Source organism: Myotis myotis, unplaced genomic scaffold (genome assembly GCF_014108235.1).
Source record: "Myotis myotis isolate mMyoMyo1 unplaced genomic scaffold, mMyoMyo1.p scaffold_m19_p_2, whole genome shotgun sequence".
Taxonomy (NCBI): Eukaryota; Metazoa; Chordata; class Mammalia; order Chiroptera; family Vespertilionidae; genus Myotis; species Myotis myotis.
Window position 1 is genome coordinate 62,794,997 of NW_023416324.1, and position 23,027 is coordinate 62,818,023.

A 23,027-nucleotide genomic window follows, 5' to 3' on the forward strand; every position below is an offset into this window, starting at 1 on the left:
TTACAGGGGTGAATTTTACAGAATCTTTTGATACTCATAGAAAGCATGTGTCAAAACTTCAAATTAACAGTCCATACATTTTTCTCTGATGATCAAACAAAGCACATGAAACACAACAACAACAACACAAAATCAATTGAAACACACTGCCTAAAAACAATCAATCATTCGTCTTCAGGAAGCACTTTGTTCCTTAAAATCCAGACAGTGGTTAAGAGGGTGGCAGCCTGATAGAGTTGGATTCCAAACCCAGTTCTGTCAATTTACTAGCTAAAGTGTGACTTCAGCCAGGTGACATCCCCTCTGAGCCTTGGATTACTTCTCTTCAGATTGGGGTAAGAATGGCGCCCTCTCAGGGCTCTAAGGTAGTGCATGTAGCATGCTTGGCACAGTGCCTGGCACAGGGGAAGCCCTCAGTCCACAAGGATGTTATCTTTCTCAGTGATGACAAAGGCTAAATCCAGAAGTAGTTAATGATCATCTGGGAGTCAGGCGATCAATGTGGCTGAAAGGCATAAAGGATCCAGAGCTGTGACACTCCAGCTGAATCTGGAATACGAGCGTTTGTTGATATCGAAGGTTCTAGGGTGGGGGTCGAGGAACCTGTCTTTTTAACAGCCCTGCTGCCAAAGTTCGAGTATGAGACCCACTATTCGTCCAGAGCTGGCTGAGCCCAGTCTGGGGTCAGAAGTCCTGTATTTTTCTCAGGTCCACAGTGTCAGCCATGGAAACAGAGAAAGATTGTCTATGGATCCCCTACACTTCTCTTTTGTTAAGAGGGAGATGGATTATGAGGATAAGCCAAGAAATTAAATAGTATTTCATATTTAAAAGGTGATATTAAATATTTTCTAAAAAAATTTAAAGCCTAATATGTAAAAAAAAAGAAAAAAGTAAGATCAATGGTTACTTCAAACTCTTCTGTAATGCTTAGGAAAAATAGCTGGGCATAGATGAAGATGCTGAATGCCTAAGAGGTAGGGGCACTTGAAAGATCTGTGGATGGGCACTGCTTTATCTGCTTGGTAGGATTAGATTGAAATCACTAAAGTGTACAGATGAGACTGGCGGAGTGCCCTAAAGACAAGGGAGATTTCATTAGACCAGGAAAAAATTCCTTATCTAGGTACAATTCCCATGTTGGAACACAAACACAGAGACTCTTAGAGGCACCAGTGGTTGATCCCAAGTGTTCTCTAGCTCTTCCTGCTCTATCCTTTCTGCTCTATCCGTATTTTAATGCTTATTATCCTAGGATGGGTAGCCCTTTCTCTCTGCAGCCCTGACAATGGGCACCCACCTCCTTGGGTCATTCCTACGCCTCTGCCTTGAGGGAAAAATGACCCTCTGATGAGGGTCAGATCTGACTTGTCAGAAAACAATGACACAGTTGTAGGTCCCTTTGCTTAATGAACACCTGAGAGTGGGAGGGGCATTTAATCAGGGCTGGAGCACAAGTACTTACTTGAAAAGCTCTGAATACCAGGCATGGCCGTATCAATCGCTGTGCAGGCGCCAGTGACCAATAACATGAATGAGAAGAGTGAGTTAAAGACACTTTCCCTGTGTCCTACCTTATATGATCTTTTCTGCTTTTCTAGTAATTTGATATGTACAGAGGAAAAGGAAGCCCCTGCGATGTGTCACTCCGTCGTGAAAAAATCCCCGACAGGCAGATTGTCAGGGAAGCTAGCCAGCTGCAAGGACGGATGATTTTTACCTTTGCACTTTCTGGATACTCTTCTGGGGTTCGGTGCAGCAAGACGTGCCCTTTGCCGGGGAGGTTCAGATAGATACAGTTCGCAGCCATGTCGTCAGGCACAGTGAGCTTGTCGTAGCGGTGGTCGCTCATCTGTTGCATGATCTGCCAAGAGGAAAACAGCAGGCTAAAGCAGAGTGCCTCCCCACACCTTCCCAAACAGAAGGCAGGCGCGTCGTGGACATAAGCTTGTAGCCGAGGCCCAAGAACAGCGCTGTGTTGAAGTTCCCGTCCGTGACCCCTAGTCACTTAGAGCCCGAGAGGGAAACCTGCCGGAGCTGTGACTCTGGAAGAATCGCAAGGGTTCTTCTTGTGGTTGTTCTTTTAAAAGTGGATGGAACTGGAGAGCATTATGCTAAGTGAAATAAGCCAGTCAGAGAAAGATAAATATCACATGATCTCACTCATTTATGGACTATAATGAACAACATAAACTGATGAACAAAAACAGATCCAGAGACAGAGAAGCATCGATCAGACCGTCAAACCTCAGAGGGAAGGTAGGGGAGGGTAGGAGTAAAGGGGAGAGATCAACCAAAGGACTTATATGCAAGCTAATAGGCCTAACCAATGGACTCAGACAACAGCGGGGTGAGGGCATGAGTGGGGGATGGGGGGTAATGTGGGGATAAGGACACATATGTAATAACTTAATAAAAAATTTTTTAAAAAGTGTGTGGTCTCTAATTTTTAAAAGGTTTTAAAACTTTCTATAATTTTTCTAGTTTTTGTTCATAATCAGTAAGACACAAAATGGCCACATATATAAAGGGCCCAGCTGTTTTTTTAAAAAAATCCTCATTTGAGGATATGTTTTTATTGATTTGAGAGAGAGAGAGAGAGAGAGAGAGAGAGAGAGAAACACCTATGTGAGAGAGAAACATCAATCAGTTGCCTCTGGTACATGCCCCCACTGGGGAATTGAACCTACAACCTAGGCATGTGCCCTGACCAGGAATCAAACCCACACCTTTTGGCATATGGGACGATGCTCTAACTAACCAAGCTGGCTGGCCAGGGCCCCAGGTGGGGTTGTGATGGTATCCTTGACTGAATGAGCAGGGCTGACCTGGTCTGTAGGAAAAAAAGACTAACAGTATTCAGAATGGCCAGTAACTCGGTTTACCAATAACCACACATACACAATATATATTCTCCTATGAACACTTAAATTGGCTACACTGTCTGTTAGCAGGTATGCCCTTAATACAATTATCATAAACATCACCTGGGGAGAATGTGAAACTCATATTCCTAGGCTTTAACCCCCAATACCTGATTCTGGTTTGACAGATGTGAGGTGAGGCATAGAAATTTGCATTCTGAAAGCCCTTAAGGTAATTCTGAGGCAGACCCCTGGACCATACCTGGGGGAAAAACTGCTTTAGCAAGTCTATTCATCAAACAATGGGTTTCTTAGTGCCTTCGTATAAAATAAACTTTAAAAATAACATAAGATGAAGTCTGCATAAAATTTAAAATATTGATACTTAATCTTACCTCCTCAACACAATCAAAACAAAACCACCCCAAACACCCCCCTTCCAAAACCACACACACAACAAAAATGTCCAAACATCAAAAACAAAGCAAGTATTACTTTGGCTTAGTCATGTAGAATCTTTCCATTCTTGATCAATACCCATATGTTTTAAGGAATCTGCCTAAATGTCTTGTAATGAAGGTATTAATAAGATATTTTCCACAATCTGGTTCTAATATTTCTTTCCAGATAGGTGTCCCTTTACCTTTCAATATTTGTGTGAAAATGTGTTTCATATGACTAGACCCTCGAATTAGGCAGATTCGCCCACTTGGTCACGTGGCGTTGGGAGGTAGAATTTATGAATGGTATGGAAGTGTGGAAGAGACTGCATGCTCCCAAGAGAATGTGAAGAGTGGTATGTAGTAAGCCCTTCCTGACCCACCAATCAGGCAAACTGACCACTTCTCCTAGTGAAATATGTCAAGGGTCGAGAGAGGCCAGGAGTAATCTGATCATGGGATATCCATCACAGAGAAGGAAACATTAGAAAGAAGATGAACTAATGCACAATATGACAGGCTGAGAGACACAACGATGAGCAGGACATTGACCCAGTTTTTGAAGAGGTCACAGTTTAATGGAGGAGTCTGACAGATAATTACATTACACTAAGAACAATGATAAATATTTTACATTTATTATCTGATCTCAAAGTTCCTATGTTATAGATGAAGAAGCTGGATTTATAAAGGTCAAATCACTTGCTCAAGGCTTTGTAGGTGAATTCAAGCCCAGCTCTGTGCAACTCAAAACCTTCTTTATAAATCTCTGTGCTCTCTTTCCTGACCCCTAGAGCTGCAGCAGAACTCTCTCTCTATCCTACTAACTACCATTAACATCTACTTTTCTGTATTCATGTAGTACTTATTATTTATTCTCTTGTGGTACCATGACTTCTTTTTGTGTATGAATCCTATTATGACACAGTAGTCTGGTGTAGCTACAGGACTTGACTAAACATCTCTCTTGCACTTTTAAAATTTAAATTGTTCTCTGAAAGGTAGGTCCACAGAGTAGATCAGCTGTTGGGTGATTTCTTCAATAGAGCCCCAATTGAGAATCCTTAGATCTATTAGAATATGGGGACAATTAAGAAGTTAACACTCCTAATGATTAACTTTTCTAAGCAAATTAACAACATACTCAATTTAACCTTCTTTCTATAATGGATATGCTATGGAGCAAGGAACAGAGTGCGGAATCTCAGAGGGAAGGTGGTGGGGAGGGGGGATTGAGCGGGTGGGATGTAATCAATCAAAGACCTTGTAGCATATATGCACAACCCATGGATGCAGACAAAGGGATGGTGAGGGCCTGGGGTGAGGTAGGGTGGGATTGGAGGGGGTCAATGGGGGAAAATAACAAAGATTTTTAAAAGAATGGATATGCTAAAAAAGAATGTGAAGAGGCTGATATAAGAGAAAAAAATCCAGGTCTTTTCTATTATAAATTGCTATTTAATGCAGACTTCCTTTTTGGATGCTTTCAAAACACAGTGGTTTCCATTTATTATTCTGTGGGAGGGGCACATTAAGGCCATCAACTCTGGATTAGGACCTGGATTTGAGTCTCAGCTCTAACCTTTATGAACTATGTAAATATAAGCTTCTTTTTTGACTTCTTGGCTTCCTCACCTATAAAATTGGGGATAATAATAGTCTTTTATACTTACTGTGAAAGTTAAATGGAGATAATATTCATAATAAGGCAGGGTAACAAGCCCTTAATAAGCCACTAGTATTTTATGACAGCATGACCAGACAAACAGAAGTTCAAGTTTCCAGTCTGTGATCCTATCTACTATTCTGGCAAGCTTTGACTTCAATCTTAAAATAGCTTGTTTTGGAGATCTATCTTTATTCTTAAAACCATATAACACTATACCCATCACATTCCTATGGTGATTTCTTTAGTGTCCTTCTTTCTAAGGCCTGCATTATTTAATAGGCAATCCAATGGTCTTGCAGGTTTAGCATCTCTTCTGCCTGGATTCCCTAGAGAGAATTGTTAGAAAACCTCCAGGCTTTTCAAAATTAGGACAAATTTTGATATGCTAGTTTTTTACAAAGTTTCTCTTTCTTTTCAAATGGACTAATTCCTTGAGTGCAGGTCTAGGCATATTACAGTGAGCAGAAAGGTCCGGGTCTGAAACTTTGCTCTGCTTCACATTAACTCTGTGACCTTGAGCAAATCCCTCTCCTAGCCTCAAGTCCCTCAGTTTTAAAACAGGATGAAAATGCCACATCTATGCTCCATAGAGCAACACTGAAAATTATTTTTTAAATTTTTATTTATTTATTTATTTTTTAAATCTAAAAATATATTTTATTGATTTTTTACAGAGAGGAAGGGAGAGGGATAGAGAGTTAGAAACATCGATGATAGAGAAACATCGATCAGCTGCCTTCTGCACGCCCCCTACTGGGGATGTGCCTGCAACCAAGGTACATGCCCTTGGCTGGAATCAAACCTGGGACCCTTGAGTCCGTAGGCCCACGCTCTATCCACTGAGCCAAACCGGTTAGGGCTTATTTATTTTTTGTTAATCCTCACTTAAGGGTATTTTTCTGTGGGGAAGCATGGGACTTAGTTGAAAAGTCTATAAGAGGATTCTCTGAAAGGTCAGAGGCCTCTAGGGGGACCTTACCAAAGGCTGCAGACCCTGCCTTGACTTTTCCAAACAAGTCTGACCCCTGGGTGTTTTACTAGAATCTTTATGTGTAGACTTCAAAATGTCCTTGTTTGAAAGACACTACAGAGGCAGGTGCTTTCTCAAGGATACTTACTCTGCTGATTGTATCTAATAGTTAATTTTAGTTCAAGCTGTTGTTAACAATACAAGCCCAAGGAAGCAGACAATCGAGGCTATTTGCTTCTAAAGCAAAACAGCCCCTTAGCCTCTCTTTTACAGAAATGTGTGTCAGAGTAATCATTCATCCGTCGCTCAGAGTCTGCCGGTCAGCCGTGGCATTGTTCTATTGATTTTCAGAAAGAATGGAAAGGAGGGGGAGAGACAGAGAGAGAGAGAGAAACATCACTGTGAGAGAGACACATTGATTGGTTGCCTCCTGCACGCACCCTGACCAGGGCCGGGTATGGGGCCTGTAGTGAGGTACATGCCCTTGATCAGAATTGAACCCAGGATCTTTTAGTTCATGGGCCAATGCTACATCTACTGAGCCAAACTGGCTAGGGCTAAGTTTATTTTTTATAAAAATAACAAAACAAAACAGATCATGCACTCGAAGTGCTCAGCACAAGTTCCTAGCACATATTAAGTGTGTAATAAATGTGAGCACTCTTCCTTCTTTGTTTCCTGCAGGTCACCTGGCATATAGCAGGTGATTGAAATGTTTGTACCTAATTGATTCATTTCTTCATTCATTTCTAAGGATATAGGGAACCTTGGGAGCACACTGGGATGGACTAAGCCAGTGGTTCTCAACTTGTGGGTCACGACCCCTTTGGCGGTCGAACGACCCTTTCACAGGGGTCGCCTAAGACCATCCTGCATATCAGATATTTACATCATGATTCATAACAGTAGCAACATTACAGTTATGAAGTAGCAACGAAAATGATTTTATGGTTGGGGGTCATCACAACATGAGGAACTGTATTTAAAGGGCCAGAAGGTCGAGAACCACTGGACTAAGTGATCAATTCTTACGTGAACAATTGCATTCGCTCAGAAAAACAAGATATGGTCTATGTCCAGAGATATAAATACAATTCATTACATAAAGTAAACCAGGTTAAAATCAATGAGCCCATGTTTGTCTTTTTCTGCATGCTGTACAGAAGGGCTATAACCTGTGCTCCCAACCCAGATGTCTTGGGATGTAAGACAATAAGGAACTGCGGACCTGGGGTGAACTAGAGAGCACAGCAGCTAAAAGCATTAAAGCAAAGGAAGGAAAGAAAGAAAAAACTCTGTGTGTAGCAAACTGCACACATGTGCCTCTGTCAGCTTTAACCCCTGCCTGAGTAAAATGGTACAGGAACTCAAACGGCAGATTGGTTTCCTCATAATACAGATGGGCTGTTTCCAACTGTAGGAGAGAAGCTAGGATTTATGTGACTTCTCAGTAGTTACTCTCAGTCCGTCTGACCAGCATGCTTCGTTCCTGGTACAGGGGCGAGGACTGCATGATGACTGAATCCCTGCTCACTGTGTCCTGTGGAAGGTGGGCCACATTTGCTTATGTTTGCAGTCAGAACCAGCCTGTCATCATTCACAGGGATTGGACCTAATTCACCCCAGGAGTTCAGGATTTCATCCAGGCCAGTAAGGAGACAATTCCCTGGGCTAGAGGTCTACTAAGGTGAACCCCAGGGATCCAAGGGCCTCACAGAAATCCTTAAAACATGGTATGTATAGCTGTTACCTGGTCGAGCCTAGACACAAACAAAAACAAAACCCAGAAAATCTAATCTTTCCCTTGACTTAATGTTCTAAGCAGTTGGGAGAATTGTGGGTAGCATATTCTGGTCTATCACGTTCAGACTAGCTACCAGGTCAATTCATGGTCTACAGGCGATTCATTCCACTTCTTTTCTCATAGATAAAGAAATCATAATGTACAAGGTAAGCTGAAGGAGAAAGCAGTATGGCAAGACCATACCCCACAGGCCGACTATACCTTCCAGGGTCCCATAAGCAGCCTGGGCACATTTCCCGCCTCTCAGTCTGACTCATGCATGTCCGGTGGTGACTATGAAGCAGAAACATGGAATGTTGTACATTCCAGAGGAAGTGTTACCAAGGATTGTTATCGGTGCTGACTTCTTGTTTATCAGTGAGGGAACAAACGAAAATTCCGAGGTTGTGCCCACCTCTGAAAGTGCCCAGTTTTGTTAACATAATGGAGACTGTGTGTTTCCCTTCCCTGTGCCTTATTTACTTGGGCTCCAGCTCTCTCCACGCTCCCTCCCACTTCCCACCCTCTCCTCCTTGAGTGAACAATCCTACCCCCATGCCAGTTCCTATGTGTTTGCACTGTTCTTCAGTTAAAGGCATTTATTTGATATTTCAATCACTGCTTTTCCTCACTCTTTAGTGTTTCTCTCTTTTCTGGGTCTTACATTTATAATTTATACCTTCTAGTAGAAGCATTCCTGACATTACTGGCATAAGGGCTAGTAATCATTCGAAATATCGTGTTCAAGGACAGCTCTACCGATACCCTGGACCACCACAAAGATGAACAAGTGGGCTCTAGAGAAAATTAAGCCTGAACCATCTCTGGAGGCAAAGATGACAAAATTGAAGCTGTCCAACTTCAGGCACACCGTGAGAAGGCAGGGTTCCTTGGAAAAGGCAACGCTGGGGAAAACGGAAGGCATCAGGAAAAGAGAAAGAACAAATACGAGATGGATTGACTCCATAGGCAGGAGTCTGCAGGAGCCGAGCACAGGGTGTTGTGGACATCAGCCATCACCTTGGGGTTGCCAGGAGTCGGAATAGACTAAATGGCAGGACACACACACACACACACACACACACACACACACACACACACACCATGTTTCGTTCAACTTAGTATTATTTCAGGATAGTTTAATTTTTTTTCATTACTGTGAAGAATTATAATTTCCTTAGTGGGGAAATAATTTAATGCTGGGAATACATAAAGTAATTCACTGATAAATTCTACGGAGAGTTACTCTTAAACTAAATGTCTTAACAAACCACCAAAGCCACTTAAGGAGAAGTTTTTCAATTAATTTACCAAGGCCCCAGGGTTATCATTTTAAGACAGGTTAGAAAGTGTGCCAGAAGAAATGACTTTTAATAATAGAACAGGCCCCATTTGGAACAGTGAGTGGTTCTGCTTAACTGTGGAAAGAAAAAAAAATGCAAAAGCTATGTCAGGCATAGTCTTTCTAAATGGAAAGGATTTAGGAAGTGGTAACTACAGAGAATAAACAGGAAATGCTTTTTTTTTTCCATGAAAGAGTTAAAGGTATTTATTTTTAAAACGTTTTTATTGAATTTGTTGGGATGACACTGGTTAATAAAATTATATGGGTTTCAGGTGTACAATTCTATAACACATCATCTACATATTGTACTGTGTGTTCACCACCCCAAATCAAGCCTCCTTTCATCATCATTTAAAGGTGTTTATTTTAAACACAGAGAAATTCTGTCTGTTGGGACAAAGAACAGGTTTCTCTTTTCCTGTCAGAGTGATTATTTTCCTTTCTTTTGTATGTTGCTATTGTCTGAATAAGACAGCTTGCATTTATTTATAGCTGGGTTTAGGAGATACGTGTACATGTACACGCAGAGTGCTCACCATTCAGAGGGGAACAAACGCACAGAGAAAGATTCAGGAGATGTACGTCTCTCTAACACCTTTCCCTGTCGTGTTAAAATGGGCCCTGGGAGGATGCACTCGTGTGGCCTGCCTGGCAGGGCATCACCTCAAAGAGCGTGGGCTCCCAAAGAGGAGCCAGGGCGAGGTGGAGGGACACGCTTTGTTTTCACTTTGGGGACGCACGGAAGCCTTTGTTAAAAGATGAGCATCATTTCAAACACCCTGAGAATGGGCTGCTGGGCTGTTTAGTTCCATGTTCCAACATTTTTTCCTAATAAAAGGATGAAGGAGGTATGTTGCTCCAGGGTTCTATATAAAGTGTTCTTTTTTTAAAAACAACAACAACGCACACATATATTTTTACTGATTTCAGGGAGGAAAGGAGAGGGAGAGGAGGGGGAGAGGAGGGGGAGAGAGAGAGGGAGAGGGAAAGGGAGAGGGAGAGGGAGAGGGAGAGGGAGAGGGAGAGGGAGAGGGAGAGGGAGAGGGAGAGGGAGAGGGAGAGGGAGAGGGAGAGGGAGAGGGAGAGGGAGAAGAACGCATCAATGATGAGAGAGAATCATTGATTGGCTGCCTCCTGCAATCCCCCCATGAGGATCAAGCCTGCAACCCGGGCATGTGCCCTGACCGGGAATCTAACCATGACCTCCTGGTTCATAGGCTGATGCTCAACCACTGAGCCTCACCAGCTGGGCTGTAAAGTGTTCTTTTAACTACAGGGATGGTACATTGCGCTTCACACTCTGCCCTCAAGACAGAACTGAAAGGGGAAAGCCCTAACCCTTCCACAGCACCACACACTTCCCAGGAGTCCCCAACTTTGGATGATACATAGCAGTTCTGTAGGGCTTTGGGGAGGATCTGAGAAGATGCTGCTTTAAATGCCTGTCTGACTTCTGCCATTTCTCAAAGGAATTGCTCCACGTTGTGTAAAGCATAGTAAATACTATTGGGGTTGGATATAATTGGTTTTCAGTTCAATTCCACGTCCTTGATGGAGGCTCTCCTTTGGGGTAGACACCTTGGCGGTGGGAGGTGGGAAAGGGAAAACGATGCCAAGGTAATGTAGTCGCAGGCTCTGCCTTCAGGAGATGATAATCCATAGTTTAAGGTAGAACAAGCATGTGGAGGGTATGCTGGCAGGAAAGAGAAAACCAACCTCACTTCTATCAGAGGCACCTCCTCAACAAAGCAGGCACGCAATGGAGAGGAAGTGCTCTGAGGATCATCTTGGCCACGCCGTGGTCTGTTACGCAGCTGCTGGTCTGGAGGAACCAGCCTCGCTCCCCAGAGTGGAGCTGTCACAGAGCAGAGTGGGAAATGTCTGGCTTTCAGCCCAAGAGGATTTACATGGCTGGATGCATTAACAGCCAGGCATTTCCGGCAGTTCCCAACATTTCTGGGAATTTTCTCATCCAACGGACTGGAAGGCAGCTCTGTTCGCCCACTTGTTTGTTACTCATGGCTTTTTTGTATTACCTCAATTATTTAAAAACAAATTCTTAGGCTATGTTGTTTCACAGGACAATGAAGGACTTATTGGTCATATATTGAAGCAAAGCTATATAGAAGGTATTTAGAGATATTTAGGAAATTCAGAGCACATTTGTGGCATACTCGTGATGGATTTTTCTATGAAATATACGTATGTACCCATGTCAACATATCAAAACTGAGCCCATATTGAAAACAACTGATTATAGATCCTATTGAGATATACAATATATGATACTCAAGCACACTTTCATTGTTACTGGGTATCTAAAATCATTCATGCATTTATATCCATCCATCAAGCACTTATTGAGAGCCTGACAACAGAGTAGGCATGAAGCCCAGGCAGTCCTTTTAAAGCTGAGTCAACAGAGCTATGGATAGCATTTTAGAATCAATATCATGTTTTCATTTTTCTTAGTCCTTCTGAAAATCAGGTCAAAATGAGCAGAATGTGAGAGAGGTGGCTTTTAAACATCCTGTCTAAATTGATGGGCTGTATAGATTCTAAGAATGAGGTTACTTGGTTCTTTTTGGTTAAATCTGAGCATACTTTCAATGGCGGATATCCCCTTCAATTCTCTCTCATATTTGGAATGGCTGCTTATGCTCAGTACATGACCCACTAAATATGTGGAGGAAAGATTTCTGTTATTCAAACTGCAGCCAGAAATCACACGAACCATTTCTGGAAGGAACCCTCAAAAACAAAGGTTTCTGTAGAAGGCTGGGAGAACCCCCCACACTGTAAGGGGACACTCTGAGCTCTCTGGGCCCTGGGCACGGGGAGGAGGAACAAGAGAGGCTTGCTGGGTGGGTCACAGCACTAAGTTTCTAATTTCAGGGGTAGAAAGGAAAGAGAGTCAGACCAAAGCACCCCTTCCAGATGCAAAGTCTGGGATCCTGCCCTCCCTTCAAACCCCTGCCCATGAATTCTCTAAGCCTAGCTCTGTGGCAGAAGCAAGTCTCCCACAGTCTTCTTCTCATCTTCTGTACAGGGGTGGGCAAAAGTAGGTTTATGTATGTGAGTGACATTCTTATGAGTTAAAAAAGTGATTGTAATAATCATAACCTGCATGTCTTTCTCCATACAAACAACTGTAAGCCTGCTTTTGCCAGTCCCTGTATGTCAGCGCTGTAGACAGCTGCCTCCTTGGCTATTGAAGTCATGTCCTGGTTATGCTTCCCCAGATAACTGCACCCTCAACCTCATCATCCAAAAGTAAACTCTGGGTATTGGGGGCTTGGCAATCTCTCAGGTTCCCCTGGGACATTCTACCACAAGAAACAGCTGGAGCATTTTTTGAACTATTTTCCATTTATTTATGGTTCACCTATTCTACACTCATTTTGCAAAACAACCCACTTTTATAGATGAGAAAACCCAGGTTCAGAGAAATTCAGTAATTTTTTCAAGGCCACATGTTAAGGCAGTAAATCCAGAATTTGATGCCCGGATAAGTCAACCTACAAATGCTCACCTTTTCTTGTCATGCCAAACTACCACATTGCTAATATCCCTTGAAAGCCTAGACTCTGAGCCCACGAACTGGCAGCCTCTAAGCTAATTTTTCTTATACATACAACTTATTTAACATATATATAGTTTTAAAAGTTTGTGTTTAAATACATTTTAGACAGAGAAGATCTGGCCCTGAAGCCATTTGCGTTTGCTACTGGACTCTATGGGCTGGTTTCCGCAAAGCTAGCTATTATGTTCTTTAGTAGATAAAAGAGGAGCCAAGTCTTTGGGAATGGGAAAAGACAGTGGGTGGCAATGCATTATGTTCCTAGAGCAGCAGAGGGGCAGGCTCCAAGGTGAGAGATGAGAAATGGCCAAACGAAAGCCCCTGGAGGTTTTGCACCCCTGAGAGCAGTTACATGTGGCTTTGTTACTCAATTTCTGTGAGTATTTCACATCTCTGAAATTTTTGCCCATTGTATACTCAGTAGTTCCGATGCATGAAAATAACATGTTACACAAAAAACCAATGAATATTGGGGCTGCATGTAGCTATTCCATTCCCTGCTACTGAAAAACACTCTTGCTGGCATGGGCTACTTGATTGTCAGTCACTGCTGTCCCTAAATGTGTCAGGGGGAAGCACCTTGCTCTGATAAGCTCACAAATGGAAACTTCTGTGAAACAGGTTGACAGATCTCCTTCATATTTTAGGATGTCGTTTCTTACCCACAGCACTACTGGCATGTTGGGCTGGATAAGTCTTTGTGTTGGGGACTGTCCTGTGCATTGTCGGATATTTAGCAGCACCCCTGGTCTTTATCCAGTAGCATCCATTCCCCCATCCCCTCACATTGTGACAAAAATATTTCCAGCCCTAGCTGGTTTGGCTCAGTGGATAGAGCGTCGGCCTGCAGACTGAAGGGTCCTGGTTTGATTCTAGTCAAAGGCAAATGCCCAGGTTTCGGGCTCGATCCCCAGTGGGGGGCAGGCAGGAGGCAATGCTTCTCTTTCATCACTGATGTTTCTCTGTCTCTCTTCCTCTCCCTTCCACTCTGAAATCAATAAAAATATATTTTAAAAATATTTTTAAAATGTTTCCAGATGTTGCTGAATGCCCCCGGTGGGCCAAGTTGCCTCTGGTGAGAAGCACTGTCTTTAGGAGAAAGCCATAAAATGTATTCATAGGTTAGGAGAAGAGTAGATACTTATGGGAAATAAGAAGAAATATAGAAAAAGAAATAGAAAGAAATCAAACTTCCAAATAAGTAGACTGTTCACTCTTCTATTCTTCCTCTGATTTAATAAGATCCCTGAAAGGAAATGGATTAGAGTTTAAGGGAACAGCTGTTGTCCCCACATACCTTTTACGAGAAACCAAAATCGCCTGCAAATGACTACAACTAAACCATGGCTCATGAAGAAAGCAGCATGCCCACCTTGCCTACTCTTGTGTGGGGAGTTACTGGGCTCCCTGCATTTCAAGTTTTACATTCTGACATGGGAAGAGAAACCTTGGCTTCTGTCTGGATATGGCCTTTGATAGTGTCATACAGTGACCGTTAATAACATAATCTGAGCACCAGGAAAGTGGTGTCGTTTTTTAGAAAACTAAGAATTCTACATTTGAGAACTAGGCAGGAATTTGGGTATTATCAAGCCCACTTCTCTTTTACAGGAGCTCAGAGATGAAAAGTTAAATGATTTACCTAAATCACAAAAAGGTAGTGAACTGCAGTGAGGATGATCCCAGGTCTCATGAATCAGTCCAGGCCTTTCCCACTGGTCTTGGTTTGGTGGAGGGGATTGAAGTGGGGCCCAGAGGGACACTGTCAGCTTTTCCATAGCCCCCTCCTTCACTCCCAAGTTAAGGGGTCTCTCTTCTCCAAGGTCAGATAAGATTGTCTTGCACCTCTATTTCTTGATTGATGGAATGTCCTAGGGGCCAGTGGCTCTCAACCCTGGCTACAAATTAGAATAATCTGGGGATCATTAAAAAAAATGCAGATTTCTGAGCCCAACCATAAAGATTTTTTATTTATTGGGCCCAGAGTGAGGCAAAACATTGGTATTTCTTCTTTTATTTTTATTTTAAATATATTTTTATTGATTTCAGAGAGGAAGGGAGGAGAGAGAGATAGAACGAGAGAGAATCATTGATTGGCTGCCTCCCATATGCCCCACACTGGGGATCGAGCCCGAAACCTGGGAATATGTCCTGACTGGGAATCAAACCATGACCTCTTGGTTCATAGGTCGAAGCTCAACCACTGAGCCACTGGACCCCATGGGCTGGTTTTTCTTTTTAAACACTCCCCCAGGTGACTGGAATATGTGGACAGGATTGAGAACTACTCTTCTGTGACCTCTTAATAATTTCTACCAGTTTAGGGGGTAGAAGGCGGGAGGAAGAAAGGAGGCAGATTATACTCTCCTGTTTTCTCTGGCTCAGCTTCCACTGAATTAGATCTATATGGAGATATGTATTTTTCAGGTGCTATCCCTTGTAAACCAGGTCAGCATACACAGTCATTCCTGGATTGCCTCAAAAAAACCCTATCCATTTGGGTTACAGACTTTTCTCAGGTTTGGCAGGTTGGAGGATTGCAGTTACATAAACACAGAGAATACTAAGCACTGGTGTATTCATAGACTTGACTACTCTGCTTCCAATTCGGACCTCTCCCCACTCCCTTTCTTCTCTGCTTCGTTATCTCCACATTCCTATTGTTTCTAACGAAGGACAGTTTTGCTTTCTTTTTTGCTGTATTGTTTCCTGCTGATCCCAAGCCTACAAAGGTCCCTTTACCCCAAAGGATTATCATTTCCTAAACAAAGGCAATTCTCCCCTCAGAGAAATTGAGGATGTAGATCTAAGGGTCTAGTGGACATTGTGGCTACATCCTACACATCAATTCCCTGCTTTCTCAGTAACTACCCCAAGTTTCATTTGTATATATTCATACCTTCCTCTGCAGCCCACATAATTGGGGAGGAGCTAATTCCACCCCTGGCTCCAGGACTGACGCACAGGACCTGTAGAGTCTCAGTTATATGGTTATGGTGCTTCTAGGTAAAAACAACAGCAAAAATAAAAAACAACTCCCCCCAAAACCCCAAACCAAACAAATAAACAAAATATGCCCCCAGAAACCTCAAATCTAACACTTTTGCTTATTAAGCAGTTAGGTCGAAACAACTTAATAGCAGAATTGTGTGTGCTATGTGACAGGTATATCTGTCCTTTTTGAAAATTTAAACTATGCCACAGTGGCTCTGTGAGTTTGCTGCGATGCCCACGTGACAGTGCAGTCGGGGGACTGGAGCTCCCAGGTTAAGGTTAGAACTGGTTCAGGAATTGGGCAGAAGACCAATTTGGACTAATGAGAGTGGATAAGATCTGAAGGACGGATGCCCCCTCCCTGAATGTGGGGAGGAAGCATGTAGCCAGCAGCTGCTGGCAGCCACAGTGCTCCCCTGAGCAGGAGCCAGCTTCATAATGAAGCCCATCTGTGAAAGAGCAGAGAGATAAAAGGATCTGGTTTCCAATGACATCATGGAGCAGACAGATCAAACCTAACATCTGCATTACTTCAGACCTACATGGATCAATAAATCTCTGTCATTGTTTTGGTCAGCCTGAATTGGATTTTCTGTTTTTGACTAGTGAAGGCAGATAGCCTTTATCAATTAGGACTAAATTAGACTGTAACAGAAACTACCTGCCTCCCAAAGTGACTTAAAAATGTTTGTTTTTCTCTCATGTGAAGGGAGTTTTGAGTACTGTAGTGCAAGCATGTCAAACTCATGGCCCGAGGCTGCATGCCTCATTTATTTGGCCAATGTTAGCCTTTGAGTTTGACATACTTGGTGTAGTGACTTGACAGTCATCAGAAATCCAGGATCCTTCTAGCTTTTTGCTCTGCCATACCTGGGACCCAGTCCTGGTCCTCGTGATATAAAATAGCTGCTGGTGCTCCAACCATCACATCCTCTTTCTCAAGCAGCAAGATTCAGGAAGGGGAGATGGCACAATGCCCTTTCAAATCTCATTAAGCAATACTTAAGCTCATTGCCATCCCCAGTACTAAGGAAGCTGAGAAATGTGGACTTTATTCCAAGTGGCAATGTGCACATCTAAAACTCCAGGTCCAATTCATAAAGAAGGGAGGGTGGAATGGAAGTTGGAGAAGGTGACTAGCTGACTGTCATCAACTGATTCGGAGAGTGATATATATTTTGACATTGCCACTGTACATATTTTGACCTGTGCCCCTTTAGGCAATTGTCATACTCTTTGAATTGAGTCAAGGTATCCAAGTCTTCCCAGAAATACAGGTGATTAGATGATTACGGAAAAGCTTCCAGGGAGGCACAGTCACATTGCTGGCCCTCTGCAGTAGTACTTGGCATGTGGTAGGTGCTCAATACATAAAAACATTTTTAAATATCTTCACCTGAGGATATGGTTTTTTTTAAAAAAATTATTATTATTTTGAGAGAGAGAGAGAGAGAACATCAATGTAAGAAAGAAACATCAAACGGTTGCCTCCTGTACATGCCCCGACCGGCAATCTAGGCATGTGCCCTGACCTGGAATCGAACCCACAACCTTTTGGTGTACGGGAGGGCACTCCAACCAACCGAGCCACACCAGCCAGGGCTGTGTTCTTGCTGAGTGTTAAAATGAATGAATGATCTCTTAGCAGTACATTTCAACAACTTAAAATCTTATCTTCCTAAAATCTCCTGATGCAATTTCCTGTAAGACACACTCACTTAGAGCTCAACCTTCAGGGAAGAGCAGAGAAGAGCCGTGGGGCATCCTGGCCACTCTGTCTTCAACTTTAACCAGCTTTGGTTGTTTTCAAGAGGCCCTTCTCAAATTCTCCTCAATAAGCTCAGGGAAGGGACCAAACTTTTTATCCAAAGAGAGTTCTGGGTCTCTTTCCTCCTTCCACTATTCCCACTTGAAGAATTAGTTTCATGCTTGTTTTCAAGCCACAGGACTCCAGAGCTGGAAAGGAATACAGACTTTTCCATTCAAGTCCCGGGGCCCATGTGCCTAATGAGAATGAGGGCATAGCCCTCGCTGCAGAGACGCTGCATGTTCATATGCAAATGCTGTCAACAGAGAGAAAGGCACCAGATGGAGCACATGATAAGCAACTTATTCTGTAAGCATTTCCCTGACAAGACAGCATTTCAGAGAAAAGTTAGCTCTTCACAGGCCTTTGTATTTCAGTTACCTGGTAGAATCCTGTATGGCTTTCTTCCACATGAGAGCTATTCCTCTGGAGGGCCAGTTGTATTACTCAATATAATATTGCTCTGAATGATATTAGGTGGCATTTTCTGTTCAAGAATATAACAGTTTACGTTTGGAAAAGGACTGTATTCCCCGGCCCTCAAACTCTAGTGTAGGAACTGATGCCAGGCGCATCCCAGACAGAGCCAGTGCCCCTCTCAGTGTGGTCTGGGATCACCTGCTCCGGATCAGGCCGTGGTTCCTGGGCGCCTTCCCAGTCTCCTGAGTCAGAATTTCTCGTGGTGAACCCCAGGAATGTGATGTGCCTTTCAAATGTGTGCTCCCTGTCGTTCTTGGGTACACTGAAGTCTGAAAACCACTTGCTTAGACTTTTCAAGTTAAATTAACATGATATTCACGCCTAAAAGGAATTGTTACTGCTACTGATGCTACAGCTACTGTTAGCTAACCTATGTCGAGCTCTTATCAGTTGCCAAGGTATGGATGAAAAGAAATCAATGACTGGAAAAATGCACAAGATGGCATAGATTCAACACCTTTCATCTAACTTCTAAATGGTTCTTCAACACTCTGCACCATGAGTCACCTCTGCCTACGTGGTCACAACTTTGAACTTGGTCCCACCGCAGAAAGAGATAAAAGGGAATGGCTGCTGTAACCTGTCTCCAAAGCCGACTCTGACATTTGTAGACAGTGATTGAGTAACACGGGGCCCCAACCACAGTATCCAGTGACCACAAATACAAAATAGATTTGGAAATGTTCTGAAAGGCTGCTGGACCCATCTGACATTTTGAAAGATGAAAACAAGGAGAAACAGTAAGTGCTTATTAAGAGCATGGCAATGCGAGTGGAAGGGCTTTACAGGAAAGTGGTGGCGAATTTATTTCTGTTTCTCACACTTGCCGTTATTTCTAAGGATGGTCCAAATCCCAGCATTGTATCAGGCCATGTGGATGTTCTCCCTAGAGGCTGCAGAATAATTCACAGTTAAAATGTCACCTCTGATTTAGTGTCTATGTTTTACCACACACTTATTAACCTTCAGCCAAGCAATAGGATGCTGCTCATCAACACCTAAAGCATTTAATACATGTGACTTTCACGGAGAAACAGTAACCCAAAACTCAACCATCCTCCCTCCAGCTCAACTGACACATTTCCTAATCCCTTCAGCATCATGGGTACTGGTGTTGGCATGGGCCAGAGGGTCACACAGGTCATCCTGTGATGCACAATTTTAGCCCACGAGGCAGAAACCATCTGTGTTTTTTTTTTTTTTTTTTCGGTCTTTTGCCAACTCAATTCAGCCAAGAAACAAAAGGATGCTGTTGGAGATGAAGAGCATGAAATGCGAAAGCGATTTTTTCTGGTGTGCCCTGAGAGTGAGTAGATAAAGACAATAAAAAATAAATGGAGGATGGTAAAGGACAGAGACTCCACATTCGGATGAGCCACCACAGCTGCCAATGGAAACTGAAATGGGAGCCAACCTCATTAGTGGCAGACGGGCTTAGACATCGGATGTCTACCAGAGCTGCTGTCAGGTGGATGTGTCTGAGGGTAGCTCAGTTCCCAAAATGTGAATCTAGGTCAGTAAAATCCTGCCCACCCGTTTTCTATGGTTTGTTCCCGTGGAGATGAGGTGCCAGGGAGCATTTGCACTCTTTTCCAAAAATTTTACCAAAGGCACCCCATCTGGTAGTCATTTCTGAAGTCATGTTGTTCATCATTGACCCCCAGGGCCTAGTACAGTACCTGGTACACAACAAGAGCTCTACCTATACATACCTGCCAAAGGGTGGCTCCACTCCTTCCTCCTTTGCCCCTTCAAGCCCATGGGTCACAATGTTCTGCTACTCCTCTAAATGACCTCAGCTTCTGCATGGCTCTTCCATGTTCACGGCTGCTCTCCTGGTCCAGACCTCCTTGCCTTTATGGACTTCATGATTGTATCTGACTAGTATTATCCCTCCTAATCTGTCTGTTAGATCATTATAGCCAGAAGGACAAACAGATCTTTCTGAAGGATCTTCAGCTTTTACACCTCTGCTAAAAAAAACTCTGAGTGGCTCCCCACAGCCTGCAGATAAGAAAATCCTAATTCCTTGGCCTTTGAACCAGGACCATCTTATATCTTGGACCTTCACGTTCTTTCTTTCCCTGCATACACCCTTGTTCTAGCCTTTGTTTTTGATTATAGAAAGGGTATTGTCCTGTTGTTGTTTTTTAAAAAAATATATTTTATTGATTTTTTACAGAGAGGAAGGGAGAGGGATAGAGAGTTAGAAACATCGATGAGAGAGAAACATCGATCAGCTGCCTCCTGCACACCTCCTACTGGGGATGTGCCCGAAACCAAGGTACATGCCCTTGACTGTAATTGAACCTGGGACCCTTCAGTCCCCAGGCTGATGCTCTATCCACTGAGCCAAACCAGTTAGGGCGTATTGTCCTGTTTGTAACAGCCACTCCTCCGCCGTGCCAGTCTAGGGCTTGCTGCTCATGCAGGTCCACTTAGACTTTGCCTCCTGCCTCTTGTGGCCACTCCCTCCTCAGAATCCCAACACCCCTACCAGGCCCCTCTACCGTTTGTTAGTCATTTACACTGTGACAGGATTTATCTTTAAACGAAATTTTTCTTAAATCCTCACCTGAGGATGTGTTTTTATTGATTTTTAGAGAGAATGGAAGAGAGAGGCGGAGGGGAGAGAGAGAACCACTGATGTGAGAGAGAAACATTGATTGGTTGCCTCCCACACTTGTCCCGACCAGGGATTGAACCTGCAACCTAGGTGTGTGCTCTGACCAGGAACGGAACCCACAACATTTTCAGTGTACAGGACGATACTCCAATCAACTGAGCCACCCACCAGGGTGACAGTGTTGACCTGTCCCATCCTGTTTCCCTGGTGAAGCTGGAGGGGCACCGAGGACGGAGACTATTCCTCACCCATCGCAGTGTCCCCTGTGCGGAGGACAGTCCCCTTCACACAGCTGCTGTGACACAGTAAATACTGCCGCATCCTGCCGGAGAAACCCGTTCTGAGCTCAACTGGGATCAGTTTTCAATTGCCTAATAAAAACTCTTTTTGCTGAAGAGACAGTAATAAACTGTTTTGGAAACCTTACCTCTTTTTCCTATCAGATTTTTATGTATGAACTAGAGGCCTGGTACACGAATTTGTGCACATTGAAAGGAAATTAATAAGAAGAAATATTTTAATATTGCTACTTGCTCTTTCTCTATAACAGAAGTGTCAACCAAATTCACAATCAACAATGACAGATGGAAACACACATGTGAGATTGGCGCCAGTGAGAGCTTTATATATATAGATCAACTTGCTTAATGAGACCTGCTTTCTAATTTAGCTAAACTTTTTCCAGCCCAGTGAAACACCCCAACTTCTCTTTCAGGTAATTGTCAGCAACACAGTAGTAAATATCAACACGAAGCAGATTATTATTATAGATCACACAGGGAGAAAAAAGGGTAAAATATTTAACTGCAGCAGTGTTTGACTATATTCTGCACAGTGAGAAAACCTGAAGTCATTTGCAAGGTCCACCATTTTTTACTTCTTTTCAGTTGGGTCAAGTTTCTAAACTTTCTAAATCTCTGTTTTCTGGCTAATGAAAAGAAAATGGGATTCCACTGAGTCTCCTATCTACCTACTCCTGGACTTCTGTGAGGATCAAATGAGAAGAGGCATGGGAAAACGCTTCACAGACATTTGGTTACAGTGTAAAATGTTTGTACCTGGCCATAAAGCAAGTCATGTTCCTGGGCTGAAGAAACCCCAAAGAGGCTAGTCGCTAGGGAGAGGAAGCCAGGCGTAGCTACATGATGTCATTGCCTGGTGCCCACAGCAACCATTTTTCGGGCTGGGCTGGACTGTGGGCTGCATTTTGCGCCATGGGGTCTCAGCGGTATCGGCTGCGATTTGGTGGGCTATTGCTTTGGGATGGTGGCAGGGCCTGTGTCCCACTTGGGGGAAGCTGAGTGTTGCTTTGTGGGCGCCAGGTCTGTGGTGCCGTTTCTCTGTAAATGGCCAGTGCACGTCACAGCAGCTCCTGCATTGAGTGTCTGCCCCTGGTGGTCAGTGTGCGTCATAGTGACCGGATGGATAGTCGGACACTTAGCATATTAGCTTTTTATATATATAGATTAGAAAATGATGTTATCTGTTAGGTATCCAATTTAATAGTTAAATATGTCACTGCAGCCTCCTCAGAGAGAAGTGGAACTAGCTAGGATGGAGTCACTGTGGTTTTCTCTCCCCCAACGGGCATGAAGATGGTCAGCTAAGCACAGTCTCCCATCACCCACAGCCCCTGAAAGCACGATACTAGTGGTCAAGGGCCTGTGGTGAACCCACTTGGGAACTGTCCTCATCACCGTGCTTCATAATTAAACGACGGCTGCTGTTGCCAAGCGCTTTACACCCCGGGTTCACGACACGGTCTTTTTGTCTTGACCGCATGCCACGGGATTTCCAACGGGCAGGAATGAAGCTCTCATTCCCTAGTGAGGCTGATTCAACGTTGTTTTTTCAGGACAAGCCTGAGTACAGGAGACGGTCACACAGGGAGCGCTGGAGGCAGAGCCAGAGGACAGCTGTGACCTGGGATTCTAAGTTCTCTGCTTTGTCCTCTGGACCATTGTGCTTCTTTAGTGGAATCAACATAGGATTATTTAAAAAAAAAAAGTCCTTCTCTGGCATCAGGAATGGCATGCAGTCTAACCATTGTTTCCCTCTGGAACACATCTTTACACGTTAAGATCAGGTCATGTGTGTTTGTGGTGGGGGAGGGGATATAGAAACATGAGTGAAATTTCCTGTTCTCAGATAGGGATAACGTTAGCGACGTTTGGTAACTCAGACTATTTTAACAAGGAATTTTAGCAGACCAAATTCCTGAACGACAGCACCCAAGTGGTCACCCAGCTAGGTATTACATTTCAAGTGTATACAATGTTGAACTCTAGGCAGCAAAACAGGTAAGGAGTTCCTAGCTTCCTATGGCTTTAATTTGGATACTTTCTCTACTCTGACTGCTACTTGGAATATGTTATTTTTTACCAGTGGATGAGAAAAGGGGCCACTACTAAACTTGACAAGCTCAGAGGAGGCCCGCATGGCAGGCCCTACAAACTCAGAACCTAAAGC

The 23,027-nt window shown here is 43.4% G+C and overlaps 1 protein-coding gene across 2 annotated transcripts in view; it reads right to left on the reverse strand.

Annotated features, from left to right (window-relative positions):
• Positions 1-23,027, reverse strand: part of DDAH1 (dimethylarginine dimethylaminohydrolase 1) — a 135,532-nt gene that overhangs the window by 3,420 nt on the left and 109,085 nt on the right. For both annotated transcript variants that reach the window (XM_036349557.1, XM_036349558.1), the window contains exon 5: positions 1,721-1,864. In XM_036349557.1, the coding sequence (XP_036205450.1) occupies positions 1,721-1,864 (144 nt within the window). The remainder of the gene's footprint in view (positions 1-1,720; positions 1,865-23,027) is intronic.